This window comes from Panthera tigris, chromosome A2, assembly GCF_018350195.1.
Source record: "Panthera tigris isolate Pti1 chromosome A2, P.tigris_Pti1_mat1.1, whole genome shotgun sequence".
Classification (NCBI taxonomy): Eukaryota; Metazoa; Chordata; class Mammalia; order Carnivora; family Felidae; genus Panthera; species Panthera tigris.
The window spans coordinates 73,536,603-73,554,401 of record NC_056661.1 but is presented as its reverse complement, the minus strand read 5'-3'; the positions used below and the strand labels follow the sequence as shown (position 1 = coordinate 73,554,401).

Below are 17,799 nucleotides of genomic sequence, written 5' to 3'. Positions count from 1 at the left end.
CTAACTCCTTACAAGAGTAAGGTCTCATGTCTTGTCCTCATCTGGATTCCAAATAGACCATTGGGTTGAAGTTTCAAAGAGGCAGATTTTGAATCCTCCCTGTGAAAAGCTTCAGGACCATCAGAGTGGTTGAGCCGGCTCGAGAGGGAGAGAGAGAGAGAGAGGAGAGGGAGAGGGAGACGGGGCCTCGCCTGTCGCAGAGGCCATGCCTGTCACAGAGGAGTCACCCAGAGGCAGAGGAACACATGGAAAACCTGCTTGTGGACTCACTGGGTGCCAGGTTCATCTGATGACCTTGTTAGTAGCCTTCTAGCTAAATGCTCCGGCTCTTTAAATCATGGCTCCAAGGTTGCTCTTAATTTTTTTTTTTTTAAGGTTGCTTTTAATTTTTAAGGAACATCTTGGAGTAATGGAAACAGATTGAGCAAGTAGATGTCAAAAAGGAGAGTGTGATTTATTATGTCAGGAGAGCCAATTTAGGTTGGGGAAAGAATTATAGGAGAAATGTAGTCTGTTTATTTTTAAGTGTTTTCATTAAAAACATGAACACATGCTTATTATATAAAGAAAAATCTGTAATATGGAGAAAAAGTGAGTCACTCCCCTCCCCTTCCTGTAAGGTAACCAACCACTGCTGATCAGGTGTGTCTTTCCAGACATTTATCTACACTTACAGACCGGCGTGTAGAATCTGAGGGAAAGCTTGTGTTTGCTTGTTTTCCCCCCATATAAATAGGACTTTTGTAGTGTATGTAGCACATTTATATACATATGGTGTATATACAACATATATATAGTATTTCTGTGTATGTAGATCATGTATTTCTGTAGTTTGCTTTGTAAATTTCATAACAGATGTAGTTGTTTCCATGCCGTTACATATAGACATACCACATTCTTGTAAACATCTAGGAAGTGTTTAATAGTTGGGCTTTTTCGTAATTCAGCCATTTTCCCGTGAGTGACGTGCCGATTGCCCGCTGTGTCTTCTCTCACAGCAGTGCTGCGGTGAGCTTTCTGTGCACCCATGCAAGGTGCATTGTGAATTTTAATAACCGGGTGCCCTCCAGAAAGCGTCCTTACTTGCACCAAAACCCTCTCCCCACTGTCTTCCCAGCACCAGGTAAAGCAACCTTTCAAAGTCACCGGGGAGGTGGCTAAACCATTGTTTCTTGATAATTAATGAGACGTGTTATAGTTGATTCATGGGCCATTCCATTTGTACATTTTCTGTGAACTCTGAAATTACTTTCTTTTCTGCCCATTGATCTTACGGCTTTATTATTTTGATTCCTAAAGCGTACTTTATAGTAAAGACATTAACCGTTTGTCCATTTATGTCTGTTGTGGATATTGTCTCCTAATCCATACTACATCTTCTAACTTGGCTGACTCTTGTCTTTTGCCATGGAAAAACACTAGGGATTATGTTGTGAAATCTTTCAGTGTTTCCCTTTCTAACTCGTGGGTTCTGTGGCTTTCTTAGAAAAGCTGTCTCCCATCCTAAACTTAAAAACAATTAGAAAGTTAAAAAAAACTTACCTATAATTTTTTCCCTTCTTTTTTGTTGGCTTTTATGGTAGATCCTTAATCTGTTTGAAAATTTAATATTGTCTAAGTGCTTAAACAAACAAGGCAGAGGTTTAGATTTAAGCTAATGTCTGTTGCTGCTTTTCAAAAGAGAGGTGTTTGTCGTTTCTAGTAACTTTTGTTTTTTCAGCTGTAAGTATTGTAAGCCTAGCATTCTGAGCCTGTTTGTATGTTTATCTAGTTTTGTCTTATTTTGACTTGTGTGAGAAGGATATCCTGTGATCTCTACTCTGGATTTAGAAGAGCCAAATTTTGTGTATACCAGGTTGCCCTAAAATGGGAATGGGAAAAGAAAGGAGACAGGAGAAGAAGAGGTGGGAGCAAACAGAGAAAAGTAATTTTGAAGAGTCTATATTAAAAAAAGTCAAAGGCAGCCCTGCGCTTTGGGGATGATCATGTGCCTGAGGTTGTCGAAGCCAACCCTTTATTCTTTTTTATTTTTATTTTTTTAGAGAGAGAGAGAGAGAGAGAGAACACGCAAGTGGGGGAGAGGGACAAAGAGAGAGAGAAAGATTGAATCCGAAGCAGGCATCACACTCAGCACAGAACCTAACACAGGGCTTGATCCCACGACCCTGAGATCATGACCTGATCTGAAATCAAGAGTTGGACACTCAGCCACCTGAGCCACCCAGGCACCCCCACAGCCCTTTATTCTTATCCCTAGTTATGCGTGTCCTTCCATGTGGCCATTGGAACAGAGCTTCCATTAGCTTTAGCTCATTATAGTAGCTGATGCAGACTTTACAAGTTCCCCACAGCGTTTGCTAGTTAAGATGACCTTGGCGATTTCTAATAGGGATTCATTTGAAGTTCACTGCAGATACTTATCTAAAATTAGAAATTAAACCTTCTTCTGATGTCTATTCCATAGTGATAAGTCCACATCTGAAAGCCGCAGGGGAGTCCTCGGATATTACACGTAGCTAGTTTGGAAGCTCCCTGCCCTGATGGCCAACTGTGGACTCGAAGCACAGGGTTCTGAAATCTCCATCCTGGGGAAGCTGAGCCCATGGGCCCATGGGGTCTGTGTCACCTGTGTGTTTTGGTCTCCTGCATCCTCTGTGGATGTTCTTTGCTCACTTTTTCCCTGTTTTAACCATTCCCCTCACCTTGTGTGTTGGTCCTGTGTCCATTTGACTTAACCCACTAGTCTCTGATTGTTCCTTGCCTTATTATTTTTTTTTTAATAGCCTCCTTGCTTTCTGACTGTTTGTTTTTCACTCCAGATCAGGAATCGGCCACTTTGTCTAAGAAATGCTGGTTCCGTTGGCAGGAATGGTATTTAGCAGCCAAAGCCTGGGGACTAATTTGCTTATTGCTGTTGGGCTGTCGTTGCTTTGTGTCCCTTCAGTGAAGTGCTGGCACATATGTATTCTTACAAGGAAGCAAATCCTGAGAGGCCACCGTTACTTCTGATTCAGGTTTAGCACTCGGGATTTTGACCCCTCTTCTCTTACACTGGAAGTCTTGGTTCCTAACCCACATCAACATAATTGCTCCCTTACACTGTCCTGTAGCATCTGTATAAAACTGTTCAAAAGGACGATACCACTGCTACTGGTAACAGCCAAGTTACAAAGTGATGTTGGAGATCCGTCTTTTTTATTTGTTGAGCTTTTGTTTTTGTTTTTCTGTTCGGCTTCTCTTCTGAGACGTACATTCTGTATACTGTGTTTTAAAGTCCCTCGAAATAATCCTGTCCCCCGTAGGATTATGTCACCAACTCTACGTATAGTCTTATTTGTTTTAGTTTGATTCTCAGTTTTTGGTCCAGTTTCATTTTTCAAGACGTAAGACATGTCCATTTCCAAAATAGAAGTTGTATAACGAGATGTATTCAGAGATGCCTCACTGTTCCCTGTACCCTGTTCCCTTCATCCTCAAAATAATACTAGTGTTTGGTTTCATTGTTTCTACTTCACATGCAGGCGGATCCACGTAACCCATATTCTACACACACACAGGCTCACTCTCTACCTGTGCTTTTCGGCGCCTTGCTTTTCCAGTCGGTCTCCTTTAGAGAGCTGAAGGCATGTTTGAAAAGGCACACTGGCCGTTACGTAACCCACATTTGTTGACCTAACAGCATTCAGAATGCACAAGCTAACCAGAATTTTTTAAATGTTTGGGTTTTTTTTTTGTTTTTTTGTTTTTTTTTTTTTTAAACGTTTATTTATTTTTGAGACAGAGAGAGACAGAGCATGAACGGGGGAGGGGCAGAGAGAGAGGGTGACACAGAATCGAAGTAGGCTCCAGGCTCTCAGCCATCAGCCCAGAGCCTGACGCGGGGCTCGAACTCACAGACCGCGAGATCGTGACCTGAGCTGAAGTCGGACGCTCAACCGACTGAACCACCCAGGCGCCCCAAAATGTTTGTTTTTAATCGGTGTGGTGTCACTTCTTATTTCATGTTCTTGAGAAAAATAAAAAAATAAAATAGAAGTAATAACTGAATTTTTTAATTCAGAATTTGGGTATAAACCATAAAAGTTATTCATCCATTCATCACACACATAACTATTCGTGTACAGTGTGAGCCCTTATCCTTCTAGGCCCTTGTCTGTCTGCACTCAGACATTTGCTATTGATATTTAACTTTTGAGTTGTTACATTAGTAATTTTTAAATTATTATACTAATATCTCTCCTTTGCCAGTTTCTAGACATCAAGACAGACTTGATAAATTCTTAGCCTCTGGTATCAAAATGACAAAGGAAGCACTCACTTTCCTTAGCTTTGTTTCTAAAAATGGACCTGAGGAAAAACCAGTTATTAAATATAAATTTTGTTAAACATTAATTACTTTTAAAGATGAACTGGTAAGATACATTTATTAATTGTAAATTGCTCAAAGACGATCCATTGAATTTTGTCTTTGGAGCTATCATCACTCGTCTTGAAAGTTGGGATGGGAAGATCAGGTTATATTTTGTGAACATTTCTACCAAAAAGCATAACTCAGAACATTTCCCGATTTTCCCAGTGTACTTGAAGAAGACTCTAGTTTTGTGCTTTCCTGTCCCTACACGCCTCAAACAGGAGCTCTTTTTTTTTTTAATGTTTATTTGAGAGAAAGAGAGCACGCATGGGTGGGGGAGGGGCAGAGATGGGGAGAGAGAATCCCAAGCCGGCTTCACACTCAGTGCAGAACCCAGAGCCCAACACAGGGCTCGATCCCACGACCACAAGGTCACAACCTGAACTGATATCAGGAGTCAGACTCTCAACCAACAGAGCCACCCAGGTGGCCCCCAGACAAAAGCTCTTAAGTAGTTACTCTTACTTATTCCCAAGGTTTACCACTCCGGTTCCAAGAAGTACCAAGCTCATACTATCTGGTGGCTTTATTTACCCTATTTTTTTCTTTCTAGGTATTTTTTGACTTAATGAGGGAAATTCGAGCCAGAAAAATGGAAGACAGCAAAGAAAAGAATGGAAAAAAGAAGAGGAAAAGTTTAGCCAAGAGAATCAGAGAAAGATGCTGCATTTTATAATCGAAGTCCAAACTCCTTTCTTATCTTGACCATACTAATAAATATAATTTATAAGCATTGCCATTGAAGGCTCAATTGACTGAAATTACTTTAACGATTTGGAAATTGTTATGTATCACTAAAAGCATGAATTGGAACTGCACTGAGAGTCAAATTCACTTAAAAAAGAAATTAATGTGGCTTCACCAAGAAGCAGAGTTCAACTTCTCTCATAATTGCCTACATTTATCGCGGTCCTGAATGTAGCGTATGGGCTTGTGTGTCGCGGGCAGTCTTTCTGGAACTGTTAGAGCCGAGACGGGGTGGGAGGGATGAGAGGAAAGGCTACTTCCTCTGGTTTATTACAAAGCTTAAATTTTATATCATTTTAAAATGTCTTGGTCTTCTACTGCCTTGAAAAATGACAATTGTGAACATGGTAGTTAAACTGTACCACTTTTTTTTAACCATTGTTATGCAAAATATAGAAGAAAAGTTATTGGCATGATTGTTGCATATAGTTAAATTGAGAGTAATTCATCTGTGAACCTGCATTAATTACCTGGTGATTAACGTAGAAAAGTGATGTAAACTTGTACATGGAAATTTTTGAATATGCCTTAATTTAGAAACTGAAAAGTACCCGGTTGTGTCATTCTGGATGTGTCCCCGCTGGTGCCGTGGGCCCATTGCCCCACGTGTCCTGGTGAGAGTATTTGCCTGGTATGGAGTACAACTTTTGTATAGACGATTCTTGCAAAATAACTGTCTGCTAGGAGTCTGTCCAAACTTAAAATGTGTGCCATACTCTGGTTCTCGAAAGTAAGGGTCCAGAGCTCCTTGATCGCTTTTCATTAACCATAAGGTAGTTTGACATGAAGGGCCAGCCCATACTTGTAAGATAATTGTAGACTGTGGGGATTCAGTACAGTTGTTTCGGTGAACCCTCGGTCCCTGGAACTCCCTTTTTACAAGTGGTGAGCTTGTGTTAAGTTGTTGGTCTCTCGGGGGCAGGGCACAGGAAAGGTGTCGTTAATGCTAATGCATTTTGCACTAGAACATTCAGGAAGGTGTGCGTGCTTGCGGCCGGTTCATTTCTACATTTGCACTTAGGAGGTGACAGTTTGGCTGCGGGAGAGTTACCGGGAGTCCCTGTAGTCCGTGTTCATAATGGAGAACACCGGAGCCACACTTTCCTAACGCTAACATCACGCAGTGAACCCCGAGTATGGTGCAGAAGGCATGTTTGGCATCTGCAGACCGAACACCAGCCTGTGTCGCCCTGGCGTGCCGTGCCCACTGGAGGAATTCTAGCATGCTGTTTGGGAACATAATTTCAATGGGAAATATACCACTGTCCAGATTTTTGTTATCTTCTTCAGAATGGGGCTAAGACGGCTAATTCAATAAACTTTGTCTTTCTTTTTGCTCAGTCCTGATTTCAACAAGTGAAAAATGCATTCAGGTGTTCCAGGTAACGGGTGTGTATGTGAAGTTAACAAAAATAGGCTTTTTAGGAACTCAGCTCTTTAGATATTACATCTGACTTGTCATGTTAAATATTTGTCCTCAAAGGGTTTTTGAGATGTACATCTTCCGTTTCGTATTTTTCATAGGCTATGCCGTGTGCAGAATTCAAGTTACCAATGTAACCCTGGCCCCGCGGGCCCGGCGGTCTCCGTGTGTACTCATCACAGTCTTATTTAACCAGGGGTCCTAACCACTAACATTGTGACTTTGCTTTGAGACCTTTCCTCTCCTGGGTACTGAGGTGCTATGAAGCCAACTGACAAAGACGCATCACATGTCTTAGGCTGATGCCACTACCCGATTGGTTTATTTGCAATTTGAGCCATTTAAAGACCAATAAACTTCCTTTTTTTAAATGCTTGTGGTGTTACTTGATATTTACAATATATGTAACATGTAAAATTCAGACGACCCGACCTGGGCCTCTTCATCAGAGATTTTAAAGCCACTGAGTGTCTTGAACTCTCAGTTTAGGGCTTTCTTTTGAGTGATGCCAGATTTCCTGGATAATAGAGTCATTGCTCAGGCTCAGGGAGGGCTCAGAAATGGGAGGACCCCATGTGCACGATTACGTGGAAGATACCGTTATGCGGTCACAACTGCGCATTACTTTTAGAAGACTGCCAAACTAAAATGGCTGGGGGCCAGCTTTATATCATGTTCTAATCGGAATGATCCCCAGAGACCATTTAATTTCCAATTGTGGCAGGAGTAACCATGCTGTTACCTACCATTCCTTTCTTTTCTTTCTTTTTCCTTCCTTCCTTCCTTCCTTCCTTCCTTCCTTCCTTCCTTCCCTCCTTCCTTCCTTCATTTCTCCTTTTTTCTTTCTTGTTGATAAAGTAAAAATTTGGATTATTCATCTGTTCATGACACAGTACACAAGAGGCAAAGCGTTTCACATAGGTGTCCCTTCCAACTCCCTGAAATGTTAATTTCTTTCACTAAAAAGACTAGACATGAGAGGCAGACGGTGCTTAGGCAACTGAAATAAAGATGGTGAGGGGACACTGCTAAGGTCATCCTCACGGGGACGGGCACAAGGGGGCTGTCAGTCACAAGCTATTTTCTAAAACTTAGCTGGAAACAAAGCACCACTCCTGGCCGCTCCTGCTGTCGTGGGCCTCGGTCACCCCCATCACACAGGTATGGCAACGCTTTCTGATGGTTGCCCTTCCTGTCTTGCTGGATGCTGTACTATGGGGACTTGCTGTACTTTCTCATGAATTCAGACCTCATTTTCACCAGGTCCGCTGCACTGCGAGAGACCATGATTCTAGTCAGGATTTTATCATGAGTATCCTTGCCCTTCATGGAGTCGTACAGTCAGCAGAATACTGGGGCTTGTCCTGAATGCACTGGACCGGGTTCAGGAAAACATCTTCCAGGTGTCCTTTGACTCCTTGATGCTCTCCAGCATGTCATAGCTCAGTAGCTTTTTATCCCTGGAAGTAGCCAGACACTTTCTGGAGGTGACACACTCTTCACTCATGGTGCGGATCCACTTGAACACATCAGTTCCTTTCCTCTTCACTCCAGCATCATAGAGATCCTGGGCATCTTGGTCAGTCGGTTTATGATCGATGACAGAGTCGTCTTCCATTCTACCCTTTTTGAGGGCAACCGTCGGCTTGCAGAAGTCACCAGATGTGTCAGAAACGATGTCCTCCAGATCAGTCTTGTACATTTCCTTGTAGATTCTGTTAATTTCTTGAAGCTCCTGGTTGGTCCTTGAGCAGATGATCTCAATGAGAGAGTCCCCATCAGTCCCTAGCCCCTTCATGGAGGTTTTCAGCTCAGAAGCATCACACGGAGCAGGTGGCTGGACAAGGCTAACTTCAGAGCTGATGCAAGTTTCTTTTTGGTCCTTCTCTGGTAGGCAAAGGCAATATCCTCTGTTCTTGGTGCGGTTGGTCAAAATGTTGACAATGGTGACCTCATCCACACCTTTGGTCTTGATGGTCATTTCAGTGTTCAGAGGATCACTCTCAGGCTGATCAAGATTGGTGTGCTCTTGGACGGACCTGTATGCACTTGGGAATGTGGAGTGATCACCCTCCAAACTGAGCTTGGAGAGAATTTCATGAACAGCAGACATTTTTTTTAAAGTTTTATTTACTTATTTTGAGAGAGAGACAGAGAACACCAGTGGGGGCGAGGCAGAGAGAGGAGAGAGAGAATCCCAAGCAGGCTCTGCACTGTCAGCACAGATCCCGACTCGGGGCTCGATCTCAAAAACCGTGAGATCATGACCTGAGCCAAAATCAAGAAGAGTCGGACATTTAACCGACCGAGCGGGCCAGGTGCCCCACTTTTCTTAGTTAATTCATAAGCAGTGCCAGAATGAGCACATATAAGTTATAACTGGCATAGTTTTAACCTCACTGGACCCATGTTTAACACCAGTATGGGGTATGATGTTACATATATACCAAACAGAGGTTAGATTAAATTCTGGTCTTAAACTAAATCAGAGTTTCATGTCTCACCATCTGGGACAAGGACATAAAACTTAATATTTGGCAACCATCAAAGCATTTACCAAAAGTTCCTGTAAAGATTTCAAAGTAATGCTTTTGATTTAACCCAGTGTTAGAAGTCTCCTTTAGCAAATTACTTAGGAAGTCAAGAGTGGCAGGTCAATAGAGGTCTTCATTCATGCCTTCCATTTTCTGTAGATTTGTATATCCCCCACCGTGGGCACTGCTGGGAATATAGCAGATGAAGGACAAACATGAGTCAGAGACAATTACAGAGATTCACACGGAAGAAACTACCCCGGTGTCCCATGCCGATGGAGAGGAAGTTAAAAAACAACAACAAAGATTAGGTATTCGGCCTCCTTACTCTGGGCTAGACCGCCTATTTCTTATGATTGTCAACATGAAAAATAATTAAACTGTGCATCCTATATGCAAGATACTGTATATATGTATTTAATTTTAGTGTTAATCCTATGAGGTAGGTGCTATCATTTACCCCTATTTTGCAGATGAAGAAACAGGCCAAAGAACAGCAGAATAACTTGCCCCGGGGCCACAAAGCTAGCAACTGTTACCTGGCACTGGAAGCATAGTGGTCTGGCTCCGTGCACAATGCAGAGTGGAGACGAGAATTCATGGTGGGAGACGCCCCACACGTCCCCAAGGCTGCAGCCGAGAACGAGAGGTGGAGGCGAAGGGGCCTCCTGTGTGTACAGCCTGGTTGCTGAGACAAAGACCAAGCGCCGAGAGGGAAAACTTTGTGCAGAGCTCAGCTGTGGAGTCAAGCCTTACAGCGTTTTTCCCATAACGTCAGGAAGGAGTCAGCCTGCCTCTGGCAGGCCGGAAATCTCCTCCCATATTTTCTTAAATGCAGAATGACTTTCCAGGCCTTTGCTCCAGCAGCCCCACACAGGGCAGGGGCCTGGAGGCAGGCGGGAGGGAGCTTGGCCGTCAGTCCGTATTCTCCGTCTTTACAGGACGCTGTTTCTGGGGATGGGGAGGGGCCTGGGGAGCACTGAACTGTGCTCAAGAGAGGCCATGAGAGAGAGAGCACTGAACTGTGCTCAAGAGAGGCCATGAGGCCTGTGATAACTTGCATGGCTAATCTGATAGAAGAACAAGATTCCTTTTATCAAAAGCCCCGATGAAAACAAACAGCTGAAGTGTAAAGGTGTTTGCAAGCAGCTAGCAGGAAATGCCCCTAAGGGCAGAGTGTTTGAAACACCCAGGGGCCCCTGGGTGGCTCAGTCCGTTAAGCGTCCGACTCTTGGTTCTCTGGCTCAGGTCACGATCTCACGGTTGGTGTGTGGGAGCCCCGCATCGGACTCTGCACTGACAGTGCGGAGCCTGCTTGGGATTCTCTCTCTCCCCCTCTCTCTGTCCCTACCCTGCTTGTGCTGTCTCTCTCTCAAAATGAACTTAAGAAAAAGAAAAAGAAAAGAAACAGCCAAAATACAAGAGTGTGTTGGATTGGAAGGGAAAGGAACAGATAGATATGAAAGCCAACATCTGGGCCCCAGCTGAAAGGTGGGTGGAGGAAGGGTGAAGAATTTCAGCCTGTAACCCCGAGAGTTGTGCGCAGACTGATCTTTGCAAAGGATGCCAGATGTCGTGGAAAGACACGGAGATGTATTTTCTAGAGTCCTGGAGGTTGGCTTAGGAGGGGCCGTAGCCAAGATTCCCTCAGATTACAGGCCAGAAGCGGGAAGTAACTTGCCTAAAATCACACAAGTGATGTAAGAGCCAGAATTAAAGCACAGGTCTTGGCTTCTAATTCCTTGTGAGTGGGGGAGGGGTAGAGAGAGGGAGAGAGAGAGAATCCCAAATGGGCTCTGCAGCATCAGTGGGGGCTCGAGCCTACAAACTGTGAGATGATGGCCTGAGGCAAAATCAAGAGTCCAATGCTAACCGACTGAGCCCCTCCAGGCGCCCCTGAGGGTGCTTTAAATGGAGATAGCTCGGGGCACCTGGGGGGCTCAGTCTATTAAGCATCCAACTCAATTTCAGCTCAGGCCATCATCTCACAGTTGGTGGGATCGAGCCCCACTGACAGCATGGATCCTGCTTGGGACTCTCTCCCTCTCTCTCTCAAAACAAATAAATAAACATTTAAAAATAAAATAAAGTAAAAATAAATGGAGACAGCACAAGAGAGACTAAGGTTTCCAGAACCTGGTGAACCGGATTCCAGTCCAGCCTCTGTTGCTTCTCTCCGGCCTTGAGGAGAGAGTCGGCGGATTTCAGATTCTTGATTGTAAAACAGGCATGCACGGCCTACCTCCTAGGATTACTGTGAGGACCGCAGAGGAGTCCTCACCATTTTTGCTACAGGGCATGGATTTCGTATATGCAGAGGAAGGTTTTCACTGTGCCTGGCCCCCAGTTCCCAACCAAACCCGTGTCTGTGTGACATTCTGTTTGGCATTGATTAAACTGCCCAGATGCCTTCCTGAGCCCATCTATTTCACGCTGACAGGTGAGAAAAAAGGAACTAGGAAACTTGTTGAAGGAGCCAGAGATTCAGGTTGTCCCACATCGGTCCTCAGCGAATCTTAGCCCTGAATGGACCCTCCGATGACGAGTCACGGGGACTGGAAAGTGAGGTCTGCAGAGACCGGGTGGCCTGTGCAATGTCACAGCAGGAAAGGCAGAATGAAGACAGTCCTGCTCTGCTGGCTGAGTCCACTCCATGCGGTTCTATCCCACTCTGGTACCTCATGAGAGTCAGGAATCCTCCCAGCGAGGTGGGGGATACTAGGCATGAGGATCGTGGAAAGAAGGACAGGTCGGATACAGCTCGTGATTCCTCAGCCTCACTGGAGCCCTGGGGGAGAGGCAAAGTCAGGAATCCTTAACATGGGCATAAGTAATCACTCTGGCCTCTGACATGAACCCTCCAGCCTAGGGGAAGCCTTCAGGACACGTATTGACCGAGTCTGGGGAGATCCAATCATTCAACGTCTTTTGACACTTGGTGTGCAGGAGGCACACAGTTGAGCATTGCTGAAGAATTTTGGGCCTGAAGATTTTCTTTTAAGATTTTATTTTTTAAGTAATCTCTACACCCAACATGGAGCTTGAATTTACAACGCCAAGATCAAGGGTTGCGTGTTCCACCGACTGAGTTAAAGCAACCCAAGGTACCAGCTCCAAGAACCAGCACCCCCCACTTCATAGGCTATGCATGAGGTTGCATTTGGGAAGGATGGGGGGCTCATTGACTCAAATCACCAAAGTAGAATCACCTCTTCACCTTGATCCTCCGTTCCGGTGGTCGGTTTGCGATCACAAAAAGCAATCTTCTTGAGTGGCCAGTAGCATACGGGAAGCACACGGGTGAAACAGGTACGTGCACCTACATATACACATCATACCGTGCCTCTCTCTTATCTGGCCCCCAGCGTACAACATTCCTGAGATAAGGAAAATGCTGTAAATCTCAGAAAAGTGACAGTAAATGAAAAGGACAGTACATGCTGAGATGGGCCAAATAAATTGTGAAACCTAAGTCACGGTTGTATGTATTTATTCTGAGACAGAGTAACATTCGTGAGCTTGTATCAACATAGGACTCAGAAAGGCCAGCCCCAGCCAGCACCATATCTGGGTTGCCTCCCTGGGCCCCACCATGCCCTACTGGGTGTCTGCCAGAGAGAGATGGAAACATTCAAGACAATCAGCAACTGCTTTCTGCCTTTGCTCCTCTGCTGGGAGAGGCTTCGGCTGTGTCATTGTCCTGATGCCAAAGATAATGGCTTCTAGGGGAGAAGGCACAAACCTTCTGAGGTCATCGACTATGTGGGCCTTGGAAGGCCATCCTGAGATGGTCAAGGTCGGCAGGTCTCAGCAGTGCAGCAGCATGGGGTGCTTCTAGAGTGGAAATCTCGATGCCAGGAAGCAGGTTCCTTTTGTTCCATGACAGACCATTCATTCATTCATTCATCCATCCATCCGTTCATTCGTCAAACATAATTCTTCATTCTTCTCCATCTTTACCACCAGCATCCTCATGCAAGCAAAATGAGCTATTCCAATAGCCTCCTAGTTTCTCACTGTACCCACTCCAGCTCCCCTCCTGGCCCTGAGTCAGGCCATCCTGGTTACAGCAGTCAGAGCAAAGGTCAGAGCTGATCAGGTCCTCCCTTTGCTTAAACCATCGCATTAACTTCCAATTTTTTTGTTAGGATAAACACAGAACTTAAAAAAAAAAAAAAAAAAAAAGATGTGGTAGGCTGAACAACACCCTCTCAAAGATGTCTATGTCCTAACCCCCAGGACCCATGAATATGTTACTACCTTACATGGCAAAAGGGATTTTGCAAATGTGATTGAGTAAGGCTCTTGAGATGGGGGGTCATCCTGGAATATCTTGGTGCACTCAGTGTAATCACAAGCATCCTTATAAAATGGAGGCAGAAAGGTCAGAGTCCAGGTTGGAGACAGAGACAGGACAACAGAAGCAGACAGCCAAGCCACTGGCTTCCTTCCCTTCATTGGCTTCCAGTAATTCAGGACCCAAGGACATGATGACCCCCCTGGATTATGTATTCAATGAGTTAGCAACAATGTTGCTTTTACTGACCAGCCTGTCCCCCTGGTACATACTAATGCTCAACAAGCACTGATGGGAGTGACTGAGGTTGGTGCAGAGATCAGACAGCCGCAAGGAGCCTCCACACCAGAAAGGAAGCAGTTTCTGTGCACAGCGTCAAACAACATAGGAAGTGCTATCGAAGTGTGAAAAAAAGTGGGGCGTCACTAAGCCACCCCTATCCACGGAGCCGTGTTGTCTATTTATTTAACTTTTTACGATGGAGAAAATCATTCACGCACACCTGTATCTTCCATCCAGTTTCAGTAAGTAGCAACATTTGCCAATTGTTTTCATCTTTTTCCACAACTACTTTTTTTTTTTTTCTGGGGTATTTTAAAGTAACCCCAAGAAATTATTTTACTTTACCCATAAGCACTTCTCTTTTGTTTCTGAATGTTTTAACTTTTTTTTTAATGATTTGCCCAAAGTCATATGGGCTTTTTTTTTTTTTAAGTTTATTTATTTTTGAGACAGAGAGAGAGCATGAACAGGGGAGGGGCAGAGAGAGAGGGAGACACAGAATCAGAAGCAGCCTCCAGGCTCTGAGCCATCAGCCCAGAGCCTGACGCAGGGCTCGAACTCACGGACTGCGAGATCGTGACCTGAGCTGAAGTCGGATGCTTAACAGACTGAGCCACCCAGGCGCCCCTGTTTTAACTTTTTAAAAAAGGCGGCATCATGTGTATTTTATTTATTTATTTATTTTCTTATTTTTAATGTTTATTGTTGAGAGAGGAAGCATGAACAGAGGAGGAGCAGAGAGACAGGGAGACACAGGATCCGAGGCAGGCTCCAGACTCTGAGCTGTCAGCACAGAGCCCAACCTGGGGCTCAAACCCACGGACCACAAGATCACAATCTAAGCCGAAGTCATACACTTAACTGACTGAGCCACCCAGGCGCCCCTATTTATTTTTTTAAGTAATCTCTACACCCAATGTGGGGCTCAAACTCCTGAGATCAAGAGTCTCATGTTTGTTCTACCAACTGAGCCAGCCAGGCGCCACCATGATTTCTGAATATTTTATTTGTTTGTTTTAATTTTTTTAAATGTTTATTTATTTATTTTGAGAGAGAGAGAGAACATGAGGGGAGGGGCAGAGAGAGGGAGACAGAGAATCCCAAGCAGGCTCCGTGCTGTCAGCACAGAGCCCCACGCAGGGCTCAAACTCATGAACCGTGAGATCGTGACCTGAACTAAAATCAAGAGTCAGATGCTTAACTGACTGAGCCCCCCAGGCACCCCGTTTCTGGATATTTCGAAACAAATTCCAGTTCTCACGTCACTTCACTTACAAACACTTCAGGATACACCTCCAATAGGTGAAGGTGATTTTTGTTCGTACACATGACATCATACCTAACAAACCTAAAAATTCCTTCAGATTGTTTAATACCTAGTCTGTATTCAAAATTTTCCTGTTTTCTCCCCCCCAAAGTCTCTTTTTCATTTGTTTCCGTTGGGATCCAAATACAGTCCACACATCATATTTTATTGCATGTTCCAGTCTTTTCTTTTATAAATTTTTATGTTAGAATAATTTTAGATTTACAGGCACGTTGCCAAGATCGTACAGAGTTCCTGCATACCCTTCTCCCAGCTACTCCCAGGTTATGTTAACATAACCAGGGTCTTGTCACAAGGAATAAATTAACACTGGTACAAAACAGTTAAGCTACAGACTACGTGAGATCTCACCACTGTTCCCCCTTTATCTGTTTCACGGTCTAATCTGGAACCCGCACTGAACTTAATCTTCACGTCTCCTCTGTCCCCTCCAGTCAATGACAGTTCCTAACAGAGATGACCAGAAAGCGTCGGGGCACAGGCCTTGTGGCAGAGAAGGCACTCGGTCACTGTGAGCTCCCCACTTTGCCTCACTGGCAATATGTCTAAGTCCCACTCATCTTCCCCGCCATCCTCTTTGCAGTCGGTAGGCATTGGCATATAAAATGGTGGGTCTTACATTCATTCAAAAGACATGAGGTTGTCGACCAAGGCGTGGGGAAACACACACAGCTGGGAGGGCGATTTGGCAGGGTCTATTAAAATATAAAACGTACGGGCCCTAATGCTCACAACACTCCCTTTCTCTGTGTCTCACTAAAGAAACACTCTCACGTGTGCCCAGAGTCATGTTCAAGGTGGTTTCCTGCAGCATTGTTCACTGGAGAAGCACCAGGAACCACTTGTCTAGGAGCAGAGGTGTGGTTAAACAAAACATAACACAGTCATACAATACAGTGCGTTTACAATAGTGTAAAGGAACATGGGGAACCTGGGCGGCTCAGCCAGTTGAGCGTCCAACTCTTGGTTTCCAACCGGGTCATGATCCCAGGGCCGTGGGATCAAGTCCCGGGTTGGGCTCTGGGCTGAACATAGACCTTGCTTGAGATTCTTTCTCTCTCTCTCTCACTTTCTCTCTCTCTGCCCCTCCCCTGTTTGCTCGTGCTCTCTCGCTCTCTGGCTCTGTCAAAAATAAAAAAAAATAAAAGTTCAACAGTGTAAAGGAACAGACTACAACTATTTATCAGCATAAGAAGTTCTCTAAGCCTGTGTGGCTCAGTCCATTAAACGTCTGACTCATTTTCAGCTCAAGTCATGATCTCATGGTTTGTGAGTTGGAGCCACACATCTGGCTTCTTCACTGAGCGTGAGAAGCCTGCCCAGGATCCTCTCTCTCTCTCCCTCTCTCTCTACTCCTTCCCCGCTCACACTCTCTCTCTTAAAAGTAAACTTTAAAAAAAATTCTCTAAAATATCCTTAATTCAAAAATGCATCTTGCACTGTGATACAAACAGTATGATAACTTTTTTGTAAAACCCATATATGAAACAGCACCATATACATTCTTTGAGTTTGTATATCTTGAGAAAAGCATTTTTAAAAAATCTAGATTATATACCTCATATACATAATAATGGTTATCACTGGGCAGATGGTGGAAAAGGAAAGGATTCAGGGATTGAAACCTTATCCAATTTATTTTACCATATTTAAATAAGGAATGCATTTGGGGCACCTGAGTGACTCAGTTAAGTGCCCAACTTCGGCTCAGGTCACCATCTCACGGTTTGTGAGTTCAAGCCCTGCATCAGGCTCTGTGCTGACAGCTCAGAGCCTGGAACCTGCTTCGGATTCTGTGTCTCCTTCCCTCTCTGCCCCAGCCCTGCTCACACTCTGTCTCTCTCTCTCTCTCTCTCTCTCTCTCTCAAAAATAAACAAACATTAAAAATTTTTTTTAATTTTTTTTTAACGTTTATTTATTTTTGAGACAGAGAGAGACAGAGCATGAATGGGGGAGGGGCAGAGAGAGAGAGAGAGACACAGAATCGGAAGCAGGCACCAGGCTCCGAGCCATCAGCCCAGAGCCTGACGTGGGGCTCGAACTCACGGACCGTGAGATCGTGACCTGAGCTGAAGTCGGATGCTTAACCGACTGAGCCACTCAGGCGCCCCTAAAAAAATTTTTTTAATAAATAAATAAGAAATGCATTCAGGTACTACTTACATAACTGAAATTAATCTTTAAAGCATATGATCACACATATCCAACAAAGGCCTTGTATCAAGAATATATAAAGAGGGGCGCCTGGGTGGCTCAGTCGGTTAAGCGTCCGACTTCAGCTCAGGTCACGATCTCGCGGTCCGTGAGTTCGAGCCCCGCATCAGGCTCTGGGCTGATGGCTCAGAGCCTGGAGCCTGCTTCCGATTCTGTGTCTCCCTCTCTCTCTGCCCCTCCCCCGTTCATGCTCTGTCTCTCTCTGTCTCAAAAATAAATAAAAAAAAAAAAGTTAAAAAAAATTTTTTAAAGAATATATAAAGAATTCTCAAAGCTCAACAGTAACACACAAACCCCAATTAGGAAACGGACAAGAGACATAAACAGGTATTACACTAGATGGCAAACACATGAAACACATAAACACATGAAAAGATGTTCATCATCATTAGCCATTAAGAGAATGCAAATTAAAGACACTGTCAAGATAATGAAAAGATAAGCCACAGACGGGGAGAAAATACTTCCAAAAGGCACATCTGTTAAAAGATTGTTATCCAAAAACATGCAAAGAACACTTAACATTTAACAATAAGAAAACAGGGGCACCGGGTGGTCCATTC

The 17,799-nt window shown here is 44.2% G+C and overlaps 1 protein-coding gene and 1 pseudogene across 3 annotated transcripts in view; one reads left to right on the top strand and one right to left on the bottom strand.

Moving 5' to 3' along the window:
- RALA (RAS like proto-oncogene A) overlaps positions 1-6,952 on the top strand; it is a 73,135-nt gene extending 66,183 nt beyond the window's left edge. For all 3 annotated transcript variants that reach the window (XM_042963874.1, XM_042963883.1, XM_042963886.1), the window contains one exon: positions 4,965-6,952. In XM_042963874.1, coding sequence (XP_042819808.1) covers positions 4,965-5,087 — 123 coding nt within the window. In that variant the 3' untranslated portion in view covers positions 5,088-6,952. The remainder of the gene's footprint in view (positions 1-4,964) is intronic.
- Positions 6,953-7,658: 706 nt separating this feature from the next.
- LOC102970574 lies at positions 7,659-8,694 on the bottom strand (annotated as a pseudogene).
- Between the last annotated feature and the right edge of the window lie 9,105 nt (positions 8,695-17,799).